Source organism: Ranitomeya variabilis, chromosome 3 (assembly GCF_051348905.1).
Source record: "Ranitomeya variabilis isolate aRanVar5 chromosome 3, aRanVar5.hap1, whole genome shotgun sequence".
Classification (NCBI taxonomy): Eukaryota; Metazoa; Chordata; class Amphibia; order Anura; family Dendrobatidae; genus Ranitomeya; species Ranitomeya variabilis.
This window is the reverse complement of record NC_135234.1, coordinates 303,290,469-303,314,226: the sequence shown is the minus strand read 5'-3', so window position 1 is coordinate 303,314,226 and position 23,758 is coordinate 303,290,469. Positions and strand designations below refer to the sequence as shown.

General features: G+C 45.0%; 2 protein-coding genes across 11 annotated transcripts in view; one reads left to right on the top strand and one right to left on the bottom strand.

Moving 5' to 3' along the window:
* Nucleotides 1-23,758, bottom strand: part of EYA3 (EYA transcriptional coactivator and phosphatase 3) — a 758,790-nt gene that overhangs the window by 10,126 nt on the left and 724,906 nt on the right. For all 9 annotated transcript variants that reach the window (XM_077295600.1, XM_077295599.1, XM_077295598.1 and 6 more), the window contains one exon: nucleotides 149-270. In XM_077295600.1, coding sequence (XP_077151715.1) covers nucleotides 149-270 — 122 coding nt within the window. The remainder of the gene's footprint in view (nucleotides 1-148; nucleotides 271-23,758) is intronic.
* The window catches only part of XKR8 (XK related 8), a 523,821-nt gene that overhangs the window by 252,399 nt on the left and 247,664 nt on the right, over nucleotides 1-23,758 (top strand). The window lies entirely within an intron of this gene.

The following is a 23,758-nucleotide window of genomic DNA, read 5'->3' as shown; positions in this document are numbered from 1 at the left end:
ATTTTCTCCAAATTTCTGATATTTTCATAAACAAATTTTACCACTAACATCGCGCAGGATACAGGTTCAACACTGGCATTTGAAATGACAGTCTTGGTTAATTCCCCCCCATTTTGTGCTTTGGATGCATATAATATAATGATGTTACCTATTTTTGTGGCACTGTATATGTTCTCAATTGGCAAAATTTCTCCCAAGCCATACAGTAAAACTTTTGCAAGTGCCGGTACTAGTTGTGTTGTTGTTATTAACACGTTAACGCAGTTCTTTCTGTCAAAAGAAAAGAAGAAAACAATAAGTTTGCTATATAAGTGACTAGAGGAAACATCGAAGTAGGGGAGACAATGGCAAAGCTGTTATAATTACACTAAAAGTCTCACATGGTCCTCAAAATAATTGCATTTATTTAAAAGGGAATCTGTCAGTAGGATCAACCCTCCTAAGCCGTCTATATAGGCATATCGGTAACTGAAAGCTGAATACAATGATACCTTTCATATTTGTGATGTGAGGTTTTATTCCAGAGAAATACATTTTTCATACATGTAAATGAGCTGTTCGGGGATATTGGCAGGACACTGATCTGCATGAGAACATGCCTCCAGAGCTCATCTTTTTTTAAAGGAATTTGTCACCTCATTTTTTGCATATAAGCTGCGGCCACAGCCATTAGGGGCTTATCTACAGCATTCTATAATTCTCGGCCCTGTTGAGGGAAGAGCAAAGTACTGCAGTGCGCAGGCGCTGGGAAAGGTCAGAGGCCCGGCGCCTGCGCACTGCAGTACTTTGCTCCGCCCTCAACAGGGCAAATCAGTACGCCTGCGCAGGAGCCGCAACAGAAGCAAGGAAGAGTAACAAAAGGGAAGAAAAGATCATGCCCACATATACGGGAACACCTCAATATATAAAAATGCAACACTTTATTGGCAGGTATCAAAAATACATATAAAGACAAACCACAGAAGCGATATTTTTTAAAAACACTAGAATTGCAAACATGCAATACAGAACTAAACAAGTATCATGCCCTGATATAGGGGCAATGATAACCCACATCAAAATTCCCAAAAGCAATAAATACAAAAAGGCTCTTAAAACATGATCAATTATGTTATATATCTGAAGAACAACAAAGGATCAATATATATGGCTACGATAATATCACAGTACCATATGGGCCCAAAAAATAGTATTCTGGTGCAAAAGAAAAAAATCCCAAGATTGTTGAATATACCTAGTTCAGAGTGCCAAGAAAAACTTTCCAATTAATAATACATGTGAAATGAGGAAAAAATGTTAATAAAAAGATGAAATAAGTAAAAGAAAAGTTGAGAGGGTGCGAGGATTAACAAGCCCATTCCTCAAAATAATAATAATATGTACTCAAACACATGGATCCTGGGGTTCAGAACGGAGCCATAAAAGCAAGAAGGGAAGAGATGTGGGATAGGTTCCCTGTCATGAATCCCCAATGGCTAGGGATAGCACAGGACAAGCAAATTACAAAAAACATCGGACAAGCTCTAGGGTGATGGAACCTGGGCTGACCGCTGCCCTACGCCTGACAAACGCAACTAGAGATAGCCAGGGAGCGTGCCTACGTTGGTTCTAGACGCCACGCACCAGCCTAAGAGCTAACTAGTACTGCAGAGAAAATAAGACCTCACTTGCCTCCAGAGGAACGAACCCCAAAGATATAGTTGCCCCCCACATGTATTGACGGTGAAATGAGAGGAAGGCACACACATAGAGATGATGTATATAGTTTTAGCAAATAGAGGCCCGCTGTAAACTAGAAAGCAGAATGATACAAAAGGGGACTGAGCGGTCAGCAAAAAACCCTAATCAAAAAAACCATCCTGAGATTACAAGAACCCATGTGCCAACTCATGGCACATGGGGAGAACCTCAGTCCACTAGAGCTACCAGCTAGCATAGAGACATTCTAAGCCAGCTAGACAAAAAAACAAACAACTGAAAATCAGCACTTAGCTTATCCTGAAAGATCTGGGAGCAGGTAGGCAGGAACCAAACAGAGCACATCTGAACACATTGATAGCCGGCAAGGGAAATGACAGAAAGGCCAGGTAAAATAGGAAACACCCAGCCTCTGATGGACAGGTGGAAACCAAAGGCCGCAACCCACCAAAGTCACCCAGTACCAGCAGTAACCACCAGAGGGAGCCCACAAACAGAATACACAACAGTACCCCCCCCCTTGAGGAGGGGTCACCGAACCCTCACGAGAACCCCCAGGGCGATCAGGGTGAGCTCTATGGAAGGCACGGACCAAATCAGTCGCATGAACATCGGAGGCGACCACCCAGGAATTATCCTCCTGACCATAACCCTTCCACTTAACCAAATACTGGAGTTTGCATCTGGAAACACGAGAATCCAAGATCTTTTCAACAACATACTCCAATTCTCCCTCCACCAGCACCGGAGCAGGAGGCTCGACCGAAGGAACAACGGGCACCTCATACCTCCGCAACAACGACCGATGGAACACATTATGAATAGCAAACGATGCTGGGAGATCCAAACGAAAAGATACAGGGTTAAGAATCTCCGAGATCCTATAAGGACCGATGAACCGAGGCTTGAACTTAGGAGAAGAGACCTTCATAGGGACAAAACGAGAAGACAACCACACCAAGTCCCCAACAAGAAGTCGGGGACCCACGCGGCGACGGCGATTAGCAAACTGCTGAGTCTTCTCCTGAGACAACTTCAAATTGTCCACCACCTGATTCCAAATCTGATGTAGCCTGTCCACCACCACGTCCACTCCAGGACAATCCGAAGACTCCCCCTGACCAGAGGAAAAACGAGGATGAAACCCCGAATTACAAAAAAAAGGAGAGACCAACGTGACAGAACTAGCCCGATTATTAAGAGCAAATTCGGCCAGTGGCAAAAAAGCAACCCAGTCATCCTGATCAGCAGAAACAAAACACCTCAAATAAGTTTCCAAGGTCTGATTAGTTCGCTCCGTCTGGCCATTCGTCTGAGGATGGAATGCAGACGAGAAAGACAAATCAATGCCCATCTTGGCACAAAACGTCCGCCAAAATCTAGACACAAACTGGGATCCCCTGTCAGAAACGATATTCTCCGGAATCCCATGCAAACGAACCACGTTCTGAAAAAATAAAGGAACCAACTCAGAGGAGGAGGGCAACTTAGGCAAGGGCACCAAATGAACCATCTTAGAAAAGCGGTCACACACAACCCAGATAACGGACATTTTCTGTGAAACCGGGAGATCAGAAATAAAATCCATGGAAATGTGCGTCCAAGGCCTCTTCGGGATGGGCAATGATAACAACAACCCACTAGCCCGTGAACAGCAGGGCTTAGCTCAAGCACACACTTCACAAGACTGCACAAAGGTACGCACATCCCTAGACAAGGAAGGCCACCAAAAAGACCTGGCCACCAAGTCTCTTGTACCAAATATTCCAGGATGACCAGCCAACACAGAAGAATGGACCTCGGAGATGACTCTACTGGTCCAATCATTCGGAACAAACAGTCTTTCTGGTGGACATCGATCCGGTTTATCCACCTGAAACTCCTGCAATGCGCGTCGCAAGTCTGGGGATACGGCGGACAATATTACCCCATCCCTAAGGATACCAGTAGGCCCAGTGTCTCCAGGAGAGTCAGGCACAAAACTCCTGGAAAGAGCATCTGCCTTCACATTCTTTGAACCTGGCAGGTATGAAACCACGAAATTGAAACGAGAAAAAAATAACGACCAACGAGCCTGTCTAGGATTCAAACGCCTGGCAGACTCAAGGTAAATGAGATTCTTGTGATCAGTCAAGACCACCACGCGATGTTTAGCACCCTCAAGCCAATGACGCCACTCCTCAAATGCCCACTTCATGGCCAAAAGCTCCCGATTACCCACATCATAATTGCGCTCGGCGGGCGAGAATTTTCTAGAGAAGAAAGCACATGGCTTCATCACCGAGCCATTAGAACTTCTCTGTGACAAAACCGCCCCCGCTACAATCTCGGAAGCATCAACCTCAACCTGAAAAGGAAGTGAAACATCTGGTTGACACAACACAGGGGCAGAAGAAAACCGGCGCTTAAGTTCCCGAAAGGCCTCCACGGCCGCAGGAGACCAATCAGCAACATCAGCACCCTTTTTAGTCAAATCAGTCAAAGGTTTAACAATACTGGAAAAATTAGCAATGAACCGACGATAAAAATTAGCAAACCCCAAGAACTTCTGAAGGCTCTTAACAGATGTAGGTTGTGTCCAGTCACAAATAGCCTGAACCTTAACGGGATCCATCTCAATAGTAGAAGGAGAAAAAATGTACCCCAAAAAAGAAATCTTCTGGACTCCGAAGAGACACTTTGAGCCCTTCACAAACAGAGAATTGGCCCGCAGAACCTGAAACACCTTCCTGACCTGTAGAACATGAGACTCCCAGTCATCAGAAAACACCAAAATATCATCCAAATACACAATCATAAACTTATCCAGATATTCACGGAAAATATTGTGCATAAAGGACTGAAAGACTGACGGAGCATTGGAGAGTCCAAAAGGCATTACCAAATACTCAAAATGGCCCTCAGGCGTATTAAATGCGGTTTTCCACTCATCACCCTGTTTTATCCGCACCAAATTATACGCACCTCGAAGATCTATCTTAGTGAACCACCTAGCCCCCTTAATGCGAGCAAACAAATCAGTAAATAATGGCAATGGATACTGGTATTTGACTGTAATCTTATTCAGAAGGCGATAATCTATACAAGGCCTCAGGGAACCATCTTTTTTTGCCACGAAAAAAAAACCTGCCCCCAGAGGGGACGAAGATGGACGAATATGTCCCTTTTCCAAGGACTCCTTAATATAATTCCGCATAGCAGTATGCTCTGGCAGTGACAGATTAAATAAACGACCCTTAGGGAACTTACTGCCAGGAATCAATTCTATAGCACAGTCACACTCTCTATGAGGAGGGAGCGAATTGAGCTTAGGCTCCTCAAAAACATCCCGATATTCCGACAAAAACGCAGGGATCTCAGAAGGAGTAGATGAAGCGATTGAAATCAGAGGTGCATCATCATGAAACCCCTGACATCCCCAGCTTAGCACAGACATTGTTCTCCAGTCCAGGACAGGATTATGAGTTTGTAACCATGGCAGACCAAGCACTAGTACATCATGTAAATTATACAGTACAAGGAAGCGAATCACCTCCTGATGAACGGGAGTCATGCGCATTGGTCACTTGTGTCCAATACTGCGGTTTATTCATAGCCAATGGTGTAGAGTCAATTCCCTTCAGAGGAATAGGAACTTCCAGAGGCTCTAGACTAAAACCGCAGCGTTTAGCAAATGACCAATCCATAAGACTCAGGGCAGCGCCTGAATCCACATAGGCATCGACGGAAATGGAAGACAGTGAAAAAAATCAGAGTCACAGACAAAATGAACTTAGACTGCAGAGTATCAATGGCAAAAGATTTATCAACCCTTTTTGTGCGTTTAGAGCATGCTGATATAACATGAGCTGAATCACCACAATAAAAACACAATCCATTTTTCCGCCTATAATTTTGCCGTTCACTTCTGGACTGAATTCTATCACATTGCATAGTCTCAGGTGCCTGTTCAGAAGACACCGCCAACTGGTGCACGGGTTTGCGCTCCCGTAAACGCCGATCAATCTGAATGGCCATAGCCATAGACTCATTCAGACCTGTAGGGCAGGGAACCCCACCATAATATCCTTAATGGCCTCAGAAAGACCATTTCTGAAGTTTGCAGCCAGGGCGCACTCATTCCACTGAGTAAGCACCGACCATTTCCGAAATTTCTGACAATATATTTCCGCTTCATCATGCCCCTGAGAGAGGGCTAATAAAGCCTTTTCAGCCTGAATCTCTAGATTAGGTTCCTCATAGAGCAATCCCAATGCCAGAAAAAACGCATCCACACTGAGCAATGCAGGATTCCCTGGTGCCAATGCAAATGCCCAATTCTGAGGGTCGCCCCGTAGGAACGATATAACAATCTTGACCTGTTGAGCAGGGTCTCCAGAGGAGCGAGATTTTAAAGAAAGAAACAATTTACAATTGTTCCTGAAATTCAGGAAGGTAGATCTATCTCCAGAAAAAAACTCAGGAATAGGAATTCTAGGTTCAGACATGGGAGTGTGAACAACGAAATCCTGTATGTTTTGAACCTTTGCCGCGAGATTACTCAGGCTGGAAGCCAAACTCTGGACATCCATGATAAACAGCTAAGATCAGAGCCATTCAAGGGTTAAGAGGAGGTAAGAAGCAGCTAGACAGCAATTAAGGGCTAGACAGCAAAACTCTGAAGGGAAAAAAAAAAAAAAATCCCTTGAACACTTCTATTTCTCCTGCTTCAGCCCAAACAATTAACACTTTGTGGGCCGGCTATACTGTCATGAATCCCCAATGGCTAGGGATAGCACAGGACAAGCAAATTACAAAAATATCGGACAAGCTCTAGGGTGATGGAACCTGGGCTGACCGCTGCCCTACGCCTGACAAACGCAACTAGAGATAGCCAGGGAGCGTGCCTACGTTGGTTCTAGACGCCACGCACCAGCCTAAGAGCTAACTAGTACTGCAGAGAAAATAAGACCTCACTTGCCTCCAGAGGAACGAACCCCAAAGATATAGTTGCCCCCCACATGTATTGACGGTGAAATGAGAGGAAGGCACACACAGAGATGATGTATATAGTTTTAGCAAATAGAGGCCCGCTGTAAACTAGAAAGCAGAATGATACAAAAGGGGACTGAGCGGTCAGCAAAAAACCCTAATCAAAAAAACCATCCTGAGATTACAAGAACCCATGTGCCAACTCATGGCACATGGGGAGAACCTCAGTCCACTAGAGCTACCAGCTAGCATAGAGACATTCTAAGCCAGCTAGACAAAAAAACAAACAACTGAAAATCAGCACTTAGCTTATCCTGAAAGATCTGGGAGCAGGTAGGCAGGAACCAAACAGAGCACATCTGAACACATTGATAGCCGGCAAGGGAAATGACAGAAAGGCCAGGTAAAATAGGAAACACCCAGCCTCTGATGGACAGGTGGAAACCAAAGGCCGCAACCCACCAAAGTCACCCAGTACCAGCAGTAACCACCAGAGGGAGCCCACAAACAGAATCCACAACAGTTCCCACGATCATCGCCGCAAAAGTTGCTGCTTCCTCAGGGAAAACATAGCATGCTGTGTTAGAAGTCCAACAGATATATAAATATATATATTATATATACACATTCATAAAAAGATTAAACAAGTATTCACCTGTGTAGGACCTACTATCTTTCGTTCTCTCCAATAGCTACCTTGTTTTTGATAGGGTGTTTTACGAGCAGGTATCCGGCACTGCAATGGGTGCTCGCTGTGCACCCTCCTATGCCAACCTCTTCATGGGTTGGTGGGAGGAGACACGGGTGCGCCCGTTACATGCCTTTCAAACCAACGTTTTCCGTTGGTTTTGTTATATTGAGGACCTCTTGGTTCTCTGGACGGGGTCTGAAACTGAATGTAAGGACTAGGGTTGAGCGAAACGGATCGGTCATTTTCATAAGTCGCCGACTTTTGGCAAAGTCGGGTTTCATGAAACCCGACCCGATCCCAGCGTGGGATAGGCCATGCGGTACACGATCTTCGCGCCAAAGTCGCGTTTCATATGACGCTTAAAGCGCCATTTTTCAGCCAATGAAGGTGCACGCAGAGTGTGGGCAGCGTGATGACATAGGTCCTGGTCCCCACCATCTTAGAGAAGGGCATGGCAGTGATTGGCTTGCTTTCTGCGGCGTCACAGGGGCTATAAAGGGCGTTCCCGCCGACCGCCATCTTACTGCTGCTGATCTGAGCGTAGGGAGAGGATGCTGTTGCTTCGTCAGAAGCAGGGATAGCGTTAGGCAGGGTAAATTGACCCCAAAACCACTTGTGCTGTACCAATTTCCACTGTCCAACACCACCTTTTCTTTGCAGGGACAGTGGAGGCTAGATTTCTCTTCATCAGCTCTGTAGGTTATAAGGCTCCCTGATAGCTGCGTTGCTGTGTGTACGCCGCTGTGCATACCAACTGCTTTTTTCAAAGCACAAATCCTGTTGCTCCTTCCTTTCTGCACAGCGATCTTGTTTGTTTGTCCACATTTTTGACTTTTGTGTGCAGCACTCCTTTTTATTGCTGCCTGCCACACTTTTCTGAGATTACTGTAGGGAGATAGTAATTGTAGTCTTTTTTTTTTTTTGTTATATCTCTTCAAGCCACTTTCTGCCACAGAAAACCTACTGTATAACAGTGTGCCTGATTTCTTCCTAATTCTCCCATAAAACGAAAAGAAAAATAGTGGGAGATTAAGACTGGCAAATCTGCATTAGTGCCAGTCCTGTGTGTGGCATCTGTCTTTTTTTTCTGCCACAGAAAACCTACTGTGTAACAGTGGGCCAGATTAAATCACTTGTCTCACATGTCCCCCAAAAAAATTACAATAAAGGGAGAATAATCTTGCCAAACCTGTGCATGTGTGCGAGTGCTGTCTGTGGTATCTGTCAGTCATTTTGTGCCACAGGAACTATACCGTGATATAGTGGGCCTGATTAAATCCCTTGTCTCCCATATCAAAAAAAGAGAGGGACATTTCTATTGCCAGTGTGTGCATCTGCGTCAGTCCGGCTAGTGCCATATCTGCCAGCCTCTTTCTGCTAATGAAACTGTGTATTGTGTAATACAGTGGGCCTGATTTTTCCCTGCATTCTCCCACACATAAAGAGGGACATTTCTATTGGCAGAGTTTTGATCTGTGTCACTCCTGTTAGTGCCATATCTGCCAGCCTCTTTCTGCTTATCAAACTGTGTTGTGTAATACAGTGGGCCTGATTTTTCCCTGCATTCTCCCACACATAAAGAGGGACATTTCTATTGCCAGTGTTTGTATCTGCGTCAATCCTGTTAGTGCCATATCTGCCAGCCTCTTTCTGCTAATCAAACTGTCTAGTGTAATACAGTGGGCCTCATTTTTCACTGCATTCTCCCACACATAAAAAAGGGGGAGATTTACATTCCCAACAAGTTCACGCACACCTTGTACCTGGTTTTACAGGACCACATAACGGTTGTTAGTTTGGTAACATTTTTCCAAGAATGAGGAAGTCTGGTGGAAGAGGTCGTGGCCGTGGGCGGTCATTGGCAGCTGGTAATGATGGTAGTGGTGGTGGTCGTGGAGCATCAGGTGATCGTGGGAAAAGCAGTATAGCCCCTAAGTCTCGAGTTGTTGAGCCAGCGTCATCGTCTGGCTGCACAAGGCTCCCTTTTCTGGGAGTAGGAAAACCGCTTTTGAAGCCGGAGCAGCAGGAACAAAGTATTGGCTTTCATTGCTGCCTCTGCCTCTAGCTCTTTCGCCTCCTCCTCGGAAAGTGCCAAATGTCAGAGAAGTACGTCGTCAGTGGATGCTCCCGGTCAGGAACAAGTCGCTTCCTTGTGTCCTTCACCCAGAACAACAGTGAAGGATGTGTCAGGCGACACAACTGGTTACTCCATGGAGCTCTTTACACATACCGTGCCTGGGTTAGAAAGGGAAATTGTTAAAAGGCCATGCCCATTACAAGATGAATCGGACATGGAGTGCACAGACGCACAGCCACAGCCAGATTATTATGCTGTTCCTTTGACTCAGATCAGAACATTGCCCTCGCAGTGTACTGATCCAGAATCTGACCCCGATGAGACTATGGAGCCCTGTCACGAACGCTATAGCACTGGCTTACACGGTGACCCAGAGGAAGGTGCACAGAACATAGAAGAGGAGGTCATAGATGACCCAGTTGTTGACCCCGATTGGCAGCCATTGGGGGAACAGGGTGCAGGCGGCAGTAGCTCTGAAGCGGAGGAGGAGGAGCCGCAGCAGGCATCAACATCGCAACAGGTTCCATCTGGCAGGCCCGTATCTGGCCAAAAACGTGTGGCAAAACCAAAACCAGTTGTAGGACAGCGTGGCCATCAGGTTAAAGTAGCTCAGTGTGCAATCCCTGAAAAGGTATCCGATAGGAAGAGTGCAGTCTGGAATTTTTTTAACCAAGATCCCAATGATCAGCGCAAAGTCATCTGTAAGAAATGCTCAAGGACCTTCAGCAGAAGTCAGAATGTTAAAAATTTAAATACAAGTTGCATGCATAGACATTTAACCACCATGCACTTGCAAGCCTGGACAAACTACCAAACGTCCCTTAACGTTGTAGCACCCTCTCACAATGAAGCTAATCAGCAAGGCGACATGCCTTCCCTCACTGTAAGCCCACCGTTTACCACACCACCTGCAGGTAATGTTGCGGTTTCGTCGCAAGGCCAAAGCAGTCAGGGAATCACCAGGTTCGTGGTCGGAAAAACTGTATGTAGGGCACCATCAAGACTACCATCACCAACCCTCTCTCAGTCACCCATGTCCACCGGCACCCCCGCTAGTTGCACCGTATGCAGCTCTCCAGTCCAGCTCACCCTACATGAGACTCTCGTTAGGAAAAGGAAGTACTCATCCTCGTATCCGCGTACACAGGGTTTGAACGCCCACATTGCTAGACTAATCTCGTTAGAGATGATGCCCTACCGGTTAGTTGAAACCGAAGCTTTCAAAGCCCTGATGGACTACGCTGTACCACGCTACGAGCTACCCAGTCGACACTTCTTTTCGAGAAAAGCCATCCCAGCCCTCCACCAGCATGTAAAAGACCGCATTGTCCATGCGCTCAGGCAATCTGTGAGTAGAAAGGTGCACCTGACAACAGATGCATGGACCAGTAGGCATGGCCAGGGGCGTTACGTCTCCATCACGGCACACTGGGTTAATGTGGTGGATGCAGGGTCCACAGGGGACAGTAATATTGGGACAGTTCTGCCTAGCCCACGGTCTAGGAAACAGTTGGCTGTAGGTGTTCGTCCCCCCTCCTCCTCCTCGTCCTCCAGGAGAAGCGAGAGCTCGTCCACAGACCGCAGTCGCACGACCACTCCATCCGCAGCTGCCACTGTTGCACACGAGGTGTCCAATTATGGAACAGCTAGTGGCAAGCGTCAGCAGGCTGGATTGGCAATGAAGTGTTTGGGCGACAACAGACACACCGCGGAAGTTCTGTCCGAGTTCTTGCACCAAGAAACTCAGTCATGGCTGGGCACTGTAGATCTTGAGGCAGGCAAGGTAGTGAGTGATAACGGAAGGAATTTTATGGCTGCCATAGCCCTTTCACAACTGAAATACATTCCTTCCCTGGCTCACACCTTAAACCTGGTGGTGCAGTGCTTCCTGAAAAGTTATCCGGGGTTACCCGACCTGCTGCTGAAAGTGCGCAGACTTTGCTCTCACATCCGCCGTTCGCCCGTACACTCCAGCCGTATGCAGAACCATCAGCGGTCTTTGAACCTTCCCCAGCATCGCCTAATCATCGACGTTGCAACAAGGTGGAACTCCACACTGCACATGCTTCATAGACTGTGCGAACAGAGGCGTGCTGTTATGTATTTGTGGGAGGATACACATACACGGGCAGGCAGTTAGATGGCAGACATGGAGTTGTCAGCTGTGCAGTGGTCGAAGCTCCAAGACCTGTGTCAAGTCCTTCAGTATTTTGAGGAGTGCACACCGCTGGTTAGTGCAGACAACGTCGTACTAAGCATGAGCATCCCCCTAATGCGCCTGCTGATGCAAAGTTTGACGCACATAAAGGAACAGGCGTCTGCAGCCAAGGAGGAGGGAAGCCTTGATGACAGTCAGCCATTGTCTGCTCAGGGAAGTCTACAGGACGAGGTGGCGGGCGAAGAGGAGGACGACGAGGAGGATGATGGGGATGACTATTTTTTGGATGAGGAAGCTTCTCAGGGGGCAATAGAAACTGCTGGCGGTGCAAGGCCGGGTTCAGGGTTTTTGAGGGAGACAAGTGACGTTGATTTGCCAGAAAGTGCTCCTCAACCCAGCATATGCACTGACTTGACAACTGGAACATTGGCCCACATGGCGGATAATGCCTTGCGTATCCTCAAAAGGGACCCACGCATTATAAAAATGATGACAGATGACGATTACTGGTTGGCCTGCCTCCTTGATCCTCGCTATAAAGGCAAATTGCAAAATATCATGCCACATGAGAACCTCGAACAGATATTGGCAACCAAACAAGCTACTCTTGTAGACCGTTTGATTCAGGCATTCCCAGCACACAGCGCCGGTGATGGTTCTCACACGAGCTGCAGGGGGCAACAGGGCAGAGGTGTTAGGCTACGTTCACATTTGCGGTGTGCGCCGCAGCGTCGCCGCCGCAACGCACAGCGCAAATGTGAACACATGCACAACGCAGCTTTTTGCGCCGCATGCGTCCTTTTTTTCATTGATTTTGGACGCAGCAAAAATGCAACTTGCTGCGTCCTCCGCGACCCGACGCGGGCGCCGCAGGGACGCATGCGGCGCAAAAAGCAAGTGCACCGCATGTCCATGCGCCCCCATGTTAAATATAGGGGCGCATGATGCATGCGGCGCCGCTGCGGCGCCCGCCGCTGCGGCGGGCGCCGCTAATGTGAACGTAGCCTTAGAGGTGCACCGATCAGAAGTGGCGTAGGACAGAGGGGATTTCTGACCAGGTTGTGGAGTGATTTCGCAATGACCGCAGACACGACAGGTACAGCAGCATCCATTCAAAGTGACAGGAGACAACATTTGTCCAGTATGGTCACTAACTATTTTTCCTCCATTACCGATGTTCTCCCTCAACAGTCATTCCCCTTTGATTACTGGGCATCCAAAATAGACACCTGGCCTGAATTGGCTGAATATGCATTGCAGGAGCTTGCTTGCCCAGCAGCTAGTGTGCTATCAGAAAGAGTATTCAGTGCTGCTGGTTCAATACTGACCGAAAAAAGGACTCGTCTGGCTACCCAAAATGTTGATGATCTAACCTTCATTAAAATGAACCACTCATGGATTTCACATTATTTTGCCCCACCTTTCCCGGCTGACACCTAGCTTTCCTGTAAAAAGGTCTTGCTTTGGGACTGGTGTTACTGACTGTTCCAATCTCTTAATTTGCAGCTGCTGTTTGTCCAGCATACGACATGTTTACACCTCCCTAAATGGCCTAACTCCCCCCACGGGGCCGTGGTCTCGCCACTTGTCGCAAGCACCCGTCAGAGTGCCGTTTGTCTGAAGAGGTGGGTGTGCCCACTTTTGGTCGACGGCACTGGCACTGGGTCCCTCATAGTACAATGAAGTGTCTCTGGCGGTGGTGGCACGCACCCAATGTCAGACACACCGTTGTAACATGAGGGACCCTGGGCTTGTACCGCCGGCCAGGAGAGAGTGTCCCCCCACAAGGTCAAACAGTGCTCTACCACTTGCAAAATTATCTGTCGCTGCTCCACCACTGTTTAGTCTATGCGCTGAAATCCTTCCATGCCTGGCACAGACAATAACAATTTGTTGACATGTATGATTCTAGTTAAAATAGTCATGGGCCCTGTCCTACGTTTACACCAGTAAATACTTTGCGCCAAATTACAATGCCTGAAAGTCAGCATAGGAGCACACCCCTGTACCTAAGTATGGCACCCCTTTTTTTTTTTTTTTTTTTTGGGGGGGGGGGGTTGTTTTTGTTTGGGATACATTAACATCAATTTAGGTTTTGGGACTCGGAGTGTCAGACACTCCTTCCAATTGTCCTCCGCTGACCACACCAATGCTGCCTGTGTACCCCTGTTGCCAAATTTAAGCTGCATACAGCCTATTTTCTTATTTTAGGCCTAGGAAGTCTGTCTGCGGTCCCTCCTTCCAACTGTCCTCCACTGACCACACCAATGCTGCCTGTGTACCCCTGCCACCTAATGGAAGCTGCATAGAGCCTATTTTATTATTTTACGCCTAGGAAGTCTGTCTGCGGTCCCTCCTTCCAATTGTCCTCCACTGACCACACCAATGCTGCCTGTGTACCCCTGTAGCCAAATTTAAGCAGCATAGATCCTATTTTAATATTTTGGGCCTAGGAATTCTGTCTGCGGTCCCTCCTTCCAATTGTCCTCCACTGACCACACCAATGCTGCCTGTGTACCCCTGACACCTAATGGAAGCTACATAGAGCCTATTTTATTATTTTAGGCCTAGGAAGTCTGTCTGCGGTCCCTCCTTCCAATTGTCCTCCACTGACCACACCAATGCTGCCTGTGTACCCCTGTAGCCAAATTTAAGCTGCATAGATCCTATTTTAATATTTTGGGCCTAGGAAGTCTGTCTGCGGTCCCTCCTTCCAATTGTCCTCCACTGAACACACCAATGCTGCCTGTGTACCCCTGCCACCTAATGGAAGCTGCATAGAGCCTATTTTATTATTTTAGGCCTAGGAAGTCTGTGTGCGGTCCCTCCTTCCAATTGTCCTCCACTGACCACACCAATGCTGCCTGTGTACCCCTGCCACCTAATGGAAGCTGCATAGAGCCTATTTTATTATTTTAGGCCTAGGAAGTCTGTGTGCGGTCCCTCCTTCCAATTGTCCTCCACTGACCACACCAATGCTGCCTGTGTACCCCTGTAACCAATTTAATACTGCATAGAGCCAACTTTTTTAGTTAACACATACTACCTTTGTCTGTCTGCGCCACTAAATCACGCTGTCCTCCACTGAAAAAGCTGAGCTTCAACTTTCAGGCTCTCATTAAGTATTTTTAACTGTAACACTGCAGTTGCCCTACTACTTGGGTTGGGGCCTAGTAACGGTGTCTGCCGCTCCTTGGTGTTCTCCTCCACTGAACAAAGCAGTGCCACCTGTTTCCTACTGTTAGCAATTTAGAACTGCATTTAGCCTAGTTACTGATTTGGCCCTACTCACTGTGTCAGCCTCTCATTACAGTTGTCCTCCACTGAACAAAGCAATGCCGCCTGGTTAGTCCTGTTACCAATTTTGAACTGCATTTAGGCCACTTTATTATTTGGGCCTAGATCTGTGTTTCCTCCTCATCCTGCCCATTGCCCAGCCACTGCTAGATTAGCCCGCTGGTACATTGACCCAGACCACTACATTCCCCTTGCACTATACACAGCCTGAATCTGACCCTGCTGAAAGTCTGTTTCCTCTTCCCGCATACTATACCACCTTACACGGGGACAAAGAGGAAGGTGCAGGTGAAAGTGCAGGTTCCTTCATCAGGTGGGGGGGCCCACTCGTTGGCGACGTCACTGGCACAGGGCCCCTCATAGTACGCAAAAGTGTCGCTGCCGGTGGGAGGCACCCCCGCCGTGCAAACACACCGCCGTACTGTGAGGGGCCCTGTGCCAGTGCCAATGCGAACGAGTGGGACCCCCTGCTTGCTCAGGATCACAGCACTTGCAACGTTGCAATACTTACCTCTAACTGCTCCACCGCCGTGACGTAGTCCACATTTCCTGGGCCCACTAAAAACTTGAACCAGCCCTACCCCCCACAACTTTAGCCAAATGACCCCCCAATTTTCAATGGCTACCTATTATTGTAAGGTAAATTAAGATTGACAAGCTTAAGTAACAAGAATTGATGTTTTTGGCATTAAAATGGGCACTGTAGGTGTTTTCCTGGCCTCCACTCACTGCCGACTATGCTTCCCCATTGACTTGCATTGGGTTTCGTGTTTCGGCCGAACAACGACCCCGACTTTTCAAGAAGATCGGCCGATTTCACTCGACTCAACTTTTGACTAAGTCGGGTTTCGCAAAACCCGACGACCCCAAAAAAGTAAAAGTCGCTCAACCCTAGTAAGGACTTCATCATCACGTTGAATAACACCACATTCAACATCTCGACAGTTTCTCTTTACACAACATCGGTGGAATTCTTGGACCTCAAGATGATGAAAGTTGGCTGTCAGTTTCAGACAAAGATCTACTGCAAGATGACTGCTACAAACAATTTGCTTCATTTCTCAAGTTTTCATCCTCAGCACATGTGGAAAAATCTCCCCAAGGGCCAATTTTTAATTTCACTTTCGTGAAGGAGCGCATGATTTAACTGCTCGTCTGTCTGAAAGAGGTTATCCCCGCATAGTTATACCCATGGATCCTGGGGTTCAGAACGGAGCCATAAAAGCTCGATCTTTCACTTTTCAGGGAATGCTCAAAAGCTCGGGATATGAGTGCATTTTTTTTTTGAGGAATGGGCTTGTTAGTCCTCGCCCCCTCTCCTTTTTTTCATGTTTTTATTAACATTTTTTCCTCATTTCACATTTATTATTAATTGGAAAGTTTTTCTTGGTGCTCTGAACTAGGTATATACAACAATCCTGGGATTTTTTCTTTTGCGCCAGAATATTACTTTTTGGGCCCATATGGTACTGTGATAGATGTAGCCATATATATACTGATCCTTTATTGTGGTTCAGATATCATAATTGATCATGTTTTAAGAGCCATTTTGTATTGATATGTGTTGTGTGATAGCCCAATATTTGGATTATTTATAATTGCTTTTTTTCTTGGTAGTTTTTTGTATTTTTTACAATCACCATGAATTTGGAGACTAGGAAATTGGCATGGAGAGGCCAGGTTGAGAATGTCTTTGGTTCTGTGGGTACAGAGATTGTGCAGGATGGGTCTGCAACTAGTTTATGCTCAGAGATCATTCGCCTTCATAAAATCACTTACAAAAATATGGTGGAATGTTAAGAGCTTGGAGGAGTATAATAAGTTGGGTATTGTCCTTAGAGGATTGAGAGTAAAAATTTTCCCAGCGTGGGAAGCAGATAATGATTTCAAACACATCTGGGAGGCAGGTCTCTTAAAATGTTCCTCTATTCTAATTAATCTGTTGATTGATCATGACTGTAACCTTATGGGTAAATTGAAAAACAATGTTAAGGAGAAGGAAGCTCAGTTAAGTGTTTTTGATGCACAGAACATAGTATCACCTTTTCAACAAGGTCTAAAAGAGACCATTGAGACGATTGAAAAATACATCATACAACTGAAAGAGAAAATTTCTACGTGACAAAGGTGATTTTGAGAATCAGCAAATTTTTAAATGGACACATCATGGTAATGGACGGTTTAACAAATTTAGTGGCCCAGATAAAAAGAAGCCAACCACCTCTGTGACAGTTGGCGATTCTTCCACCAGCGATTTTTTATCTTCAGGCACAAGCGACCATGAAAGCGCAATAGAAGAGGTTGACAAAAATCAGCCAAATCAAAGGAAGAAAGGACGGCGATATCAGGCATGGTCTCCAATGCACAAGAGACCACTGAGACACAACAGGAGGAAATAACATCAATAACCAATGATAACAAAACAGGTAATTTACAAATAATAAGTTTATCAGATTATTTTTTGTCTAATGAATTGAGACAGTTGCTAGCGAGGGGGTTGTCTTTTTCTCCAATGAATAGGTTGGATAAGTTCACTTTTACTAAGGATGTGTATCTAATCTGCAGGCAACTTGTCTTTAAGCTCTTATATCATCAGCCCTCCATCGATTCTTTACCCCAGGACGAGAAACAAGTTTTTAATGATCTTATACAGTTACTTGTGGAGAACAAAGGTCCTAGGAGCAATGAAAGTCTACCTTCACAAGCTACACCGTCTTTCTCGATTTCCACTACGATCTAAATTTTCTATGAGATGGTAAGTCAAGACATTGCCAAACTATGGTTAAAAAACCAACAAGGAGAAAATTTGGGATTGAGGGAAAGAAGTATTTTGACTAAACTAAAGGAAAATCCATCCTTTACAATTAAGGAAGCAGACAAAGGCAGGAACATCGTATTGTGGCCTATTGATATGTACTTAAAAGCATGGCGACAGCTGAGTTGTTCTGACTTACCAAGCATTGCCTTCTGATCCCACAGACATCTTTAAGAAAAAATTGGACCGTCTTCTTACTTCGGCCAAAATCACATATTGGACAACAGGTTATTTAAGTTTTTGTCCACACCTTCTCCGATTGTCCCGACCTTGTATCTACTCCCAAAGATTCATAAGTCATCTTAAGAGCCGATACACCTAGGATTGTTGCCAGGAGGGCCAGGAATTTTTAACAAGCCAAGAAGTCAGATGAAGGATCCAGCAGCACATATCGAATATTGTCAAGGCAAAAGTGAATAAGGAAAAGGGTAAGCCTATTTCATCAGTTGCATCCCACTTTTGAGTGTCATGACAGTAGACATGTATTATGATCGTGGACCAGGTTTCTGGCAATATTCGTGGTGGTGATCTATCCAAGGAGCTTCTCCGTCGGGAATCCCGCTGGGTTTTTATTTTAAAAAGTATGTCACCAAATGGACTAAACGAGGAGCTCCTCTTCTCTGGTTTCTATGGCTGATTCTAGCCTGTGCTGCATCATGTGTCTTTACTTTGACTTACCATCTCATATTATGTACTTTCTATTCCTCCTTTTAGATTTTTGCTCTACTTGAAAACTCTAAATTGGTTGAAAAAAATATCTTCGCATGTTCACCAAAGTCAAGCTTCTCGTTGCATTCATCCAATAACGTCTGGCTGACCTTCCTCACAAGACTTCCATTTGTTTTTTGAGGACACTGTTCCCCAATATTCAAATGTGTAACCGTCTTTAGGTTATGTACTTTATACATTATGTTTAAAGTTTTATTTTTAAAATTAGATTTTTTTCCGGCAGTTTACTTAGTTTCACTGTATTATATTGGCATCTCAGGATTTTTCCTTTTGCGTTGTTCCATCACAGTACTATATGGGATTTTCTCCTGTATTTTGAACTGAAGTATAATTGTTTCAACTCCTCCCTTTTTAAATCATTACAAACTACATGCACTTATATTTTTTAACATCATTGTGCGTATTCTGCTATTTTTCTTATGTGCATCAGCACAATTATGTTCATGTATGCACACGTTGGGTTTTGGTGTATGCATAATTATTATTTGTTTTGGTTACGCCCATTTCTAATTCTAAAATAATAAATAAAAATAATAAAACCATCAAACTCCACATATGTTTCATAGGCTAATGATCTTTACAAGTCTGCATGGTGCTTGCGTTTTTGAAGGCAGTTAAAAAAAATACTTTTCAAAAAAATATATGATTATATGAAAAAATAACTGACCATGGTCTCCAGTTTTGATATTGGTGAATGGATGTGTGCTGCTTCTAAATCGCGGCGGTTATTTGTACAAACTTACTTATATGTTCACATTTTGCACATTAATGCTGAAAGAAAAGACTCCATGTATGCTATTCTGTGCATACTTATATACTTATATAATATATATATATATATATATATATATATATATATATATATATATATATTTTTTTTTTTTCTTGCATATCGCAGTGGTTATATGTTTGAACCATACCTAAACGGCGCATCCTTATTTTGGCATTTGTTCAAATCCATCTGTTCTATGGGCCTGCACATTGCATATTTTCATTTGGGTTATGTTGGGATTGTCAGCGGCCTGGGCGCATGCACAGATGGGGTTTGCGCTCTGGATTCTTCATGTGGCAATGCCCCACTCATGATACAACTGCACTTGCGCTTGTGTTTGTATACATGTGTACTTGCTTTTTCCCCACGCATGCGCAGTGTGGACAATAATGAGCTCATACGAGATGTGCACGTCTTAATTCCCTTTGTTGCATGAGAAGTATCGCTTTCACAGAACTTTATTGCCTAACGCTACTTATGAACATGGACAAGATGGCCACGGCCACATCGCTCCATGCGCTTGACCACTATAGATTTCCTACACAGTTGAATACTTGTTTAATCTTTATGAATGTGTGTATGTGTGTATATATCTGTTGGACTTCTAACACCGAATGCTATCTTTTCCCTGAGGAAGCAGCAACATTTGCGGCAATACGCGTGGGAACCTATTTCGCATCTCTTCCCCTCTTGCTTTTATGGCTCCATTCTGATCCCCAGGATCCATGGGTATGAGTGCATATTATTTTTTTGAGGAATGGGCTGGTTAGTCCTTGCCCCCTCTCTCCTTTTTTTCATCTTTTTATTAACATTTTTTCCTCATTTCACATGTATTATTAATTGGAAAGTTTTTCTTGGCGCTCTTAACTAGGTATATACAACAATCCTGGGATTTTTTCTTTTGCGCCAGAATACTACTTTTTGGGCCCATATGGTACTGTGATATTGATGTAGCCAGTTACGTCCGTATATATTTGGACATAGACAACATTTTTCTAATTTTGGTTTTAGACATTACCACAATGAATTTTAAACAAAACAATTCAGATGCAGTTGAAGTTCAGACTTTCAGCTTTCATTTGAGGGTATCCACATTAAAATTGGATGAAGGGTTTAGGAGTTTCAGCTCCTTAACATGTGCCACCCTCTTTTTAAAGGGACCAAAAGTAATAGTCTCCAAGGCTATTTCATGGACAGGTGTGGACAATCCCTTCGCTATGCAATTCTCAATTAAGCAGATAAAAGGCCTGGAGTAGATTTGAGGTGTGGTGCTTGCATTTGGAAGGTTTTGCTGTGAAGTAAACATGCGGTCAAAGGAGCTCTCCATGCAGGTGAAACAAGCCTTCCTTAAGCTGCAAAAACAGAAAAAAACCTATCCGAGAAATTGCTACAATATTAGGAGTGGCAAAATCAACAGTTTGGTACATCCTAAGAAAGAAAGCAAGCACTGGTGAACTCATCAATGCAAAAAGACCTGGGCGCGCACGTAAGACAACAGTGGTGGATGATCGCAGAATAATCTCCATGGTGATGAGAAACCCCTTCACAACAGCCAACCAAGTGAACAACACTCTCCAGGAGGTAGGCATATCAATATCCAAATCTACCATAAAATGAAGACTGCATGAAAGTATATACAGAGGGTTTACTGCACGGTGCAAGCCACTCATAAGCATCAAGAATTAAAAGGCTAGACTGGACTTTAGTTGGTTTTTTTTTTTAGCAAAGAAGCCAGCACAGTTCTGGAAGAACATTCTTTGGACAGATGAAACCAAGATCAACCTCTACCAAAATGATGGAAAGAGAAAAGTATGGGGAAGGCGTGGTACAGCTCATGATCCAAAGCATACCACATCATCTGTAAAACACGACGGAGGCAGTGTGATGGCTTGGGCATGCATGGCTGCCAGTGGCACTGGGTCACTAGTGTTTATTGATGATGTGACACAGGACAGAAGCAGCCGAATGAATTATGAGGTATTCAGAGACATACTGTGTGCTCAGAACCAGCCAAATGCAGCCAAACTGATTGGTCGTCGTTTCATACTACAGATAGACAATGACCCAAAACATGAAGCCAAAGCAACCCAGGAGTTAATTAAAGCAAAGAAGTGGAATATTCTTGAATGGCCAAGTCAATCACCTGATCTCAACCCAATTGAGCATGCATTTCAGTTGTTAACCCCTTTCTGACATTGGACGTACTATCCCGTCGAGGTGGGGTGGGCCCGTATGACCACCGACGGGATAGTACGTCCAGCGCGATCGGCGGCGCTCACGGGGGGAGCGCGGCCGATCGCGGCCGGGTGTCAGCTGTTTATCACAGCTGACATCCGGCACTATGTGCCAGGAGCGGTCACGGACCGCCCCGGCACATTAACCCCCGGCACACCGCGATCAAACATGATCGCGGTGTGTCGGCGGTACAGGGAAGCATCGCGCAGGGAGGGGGCTCCCTGCGGGCTTCCCTGAGACCCCCGGAGCAACGCGATGTGATTGCGTTGCTCCGAGGGTCTCCTACCTCCTTCCTCGCTGCAGGTCCCGGATCCAAGATGGCCGCGGCATCCGGGTCCTGCAGGGAGGGAGGTGGCTTACAGAGTGCCTGCTCAGAGCAGGCGCTGGTAAGCCTGCAGTGCTCTAAGTCAGATCGGTGATCTGACAGAGTGCTGTGCAAACTGTCAGATCACCGATCTGTGATGTCCCCCCCTGGGACAAAGTAAAAAAAAAAATTCCATGTTTAAAAAAAAAATAAAAAAAATAATTCCTAAATAAAGAAAAAAAAATATATATATTATTCCCATAAATAAAAAAAAAAACAATAAAAGTACACATATTTAGTATTGCCGCGTCCGTAACGACCCCACCTATAAAACTATATCACTAATTAACCCCTTCAGTGAACACCGTAGGGGGAAAAAAAAAAAACGAGGCAAAAAACAACGCTTTATTATCATACTGCCGAACAAAAAGTGGAATAACACGCGATCAAAGAGACGGATATAAATAACCATGGTACCGCTGAAAACGTCACCTTGTCCCGCAAAAAACGAGCTGCCATACAGCATCATCAGTGAAAAAATAAAAAAGTTATAGTCCTCAGAATAAAGCGATGCCCAAATAATTATTTATTCTTTAAAATAGTTTCTATCGTATAAAAGCGCCAAAACATAAAAAAAATGATATAAATGAGGCATCGCTGTAATCGTACTGAACCGAAGAATAAAACTGCTTTATCAATTTTACCAAACGTGGAACGGTATAAACGCCTCCCCCACAAGGAATTCATGAATAGCTGTTTTTTTGTCATTCTACCTCACAAAAATCGGAATAAAAAGCGATCAAAAACTGTCACGTGTCCGAAAAGATAACCATTAAAAACGTCAACTCGTCCTGCAAAAATCAAGACCTCACATGACTCTGTGGACCAAAATATGGAAAAATTATAGGTCTCAAAATGTGGAGACGCAAAAACTTTTTTGCTATAAAAAGCGTCTTTTAGTGTGTGACGGCTGCCAACCATAAAAATCTGCTATAAAAAATGCTATAAAAGTAAATCAAACCCCCCCTTCATCACCCCCTTAGTTAGGGAAAAATAATAAAATTAAAAAAAAAATGTATTTATTTCCATTTTCCCGTTAGGGTTAGGACTAGGGTTAGGGTTGGGACTAGGGTTAGGGCTAGGGTTGGGGCTAAAGTTAGGGTTAGGGTATGGATTACATTTACAGTTGGGATTAGAGTTAGGGGTGTGTCAGGGTTAGGGGTGTGGTTGGGATTAGGGTTAGGGGTGTGTTTGGATTAGGGTTTCAGTTAGAATTGGGGTGTTTCCACTGTTTAGGCACATCAGGGGAGCTCAAAACGCGACATGGCGTCCGATCTCAATTCCAGCCAATTTTGCATTGAAAAAGTAAAACAGTGCTCCTTCCCTTCCGAGCTTTCCCGTGCGTCCAAACAGGGGTTTACCCCAACATATGGGGCATCAGCGTACTCGGGACAAATTGGACAACAACTTTTGGGGTCCAAGTTCTTTTGTTACCCTTGGGAAAATATAAATTTGGGGGGCTAAAAATCATTTTTGTTGGAAAAAAAAGGATTTTTTATTTTCATGGCTCTGCGTTGTAAACTGTAGTGAAACACTTGGGGGTTCAAAGTTCTCACAACACATCTAGATAAGTTCCTTGGGAGGTCTAGTTTCCAATATGGGGTTACTTGCGGGGGGTTTCTACTGTTTGGGTACATCAGGGGCTCTGCAAATGCAACGTGACGACTGCAAACCAATCCATCTAAGTCTGCATTCCAAATGGCGCTCCTTCCCTCCCGAGCTCTGCCATGCGGCCAAACAGTGGTTCCCCCCCACATATGGGGTATCAGCGTACTCAGGACAAATTGGACAACAACTTTTGGGGTCCAATTTATCCTGTTACCCCTGTGAAAATACAAAACTGGGGGCTAAAAAAATCATTTTTGCGAAAAAAAAAAGGAATTTTTATTTTCACGGCTCTGCGTTATAAACTGTAGTGAAACACTTGGGGGATCAAAGCTCTCAAAACACA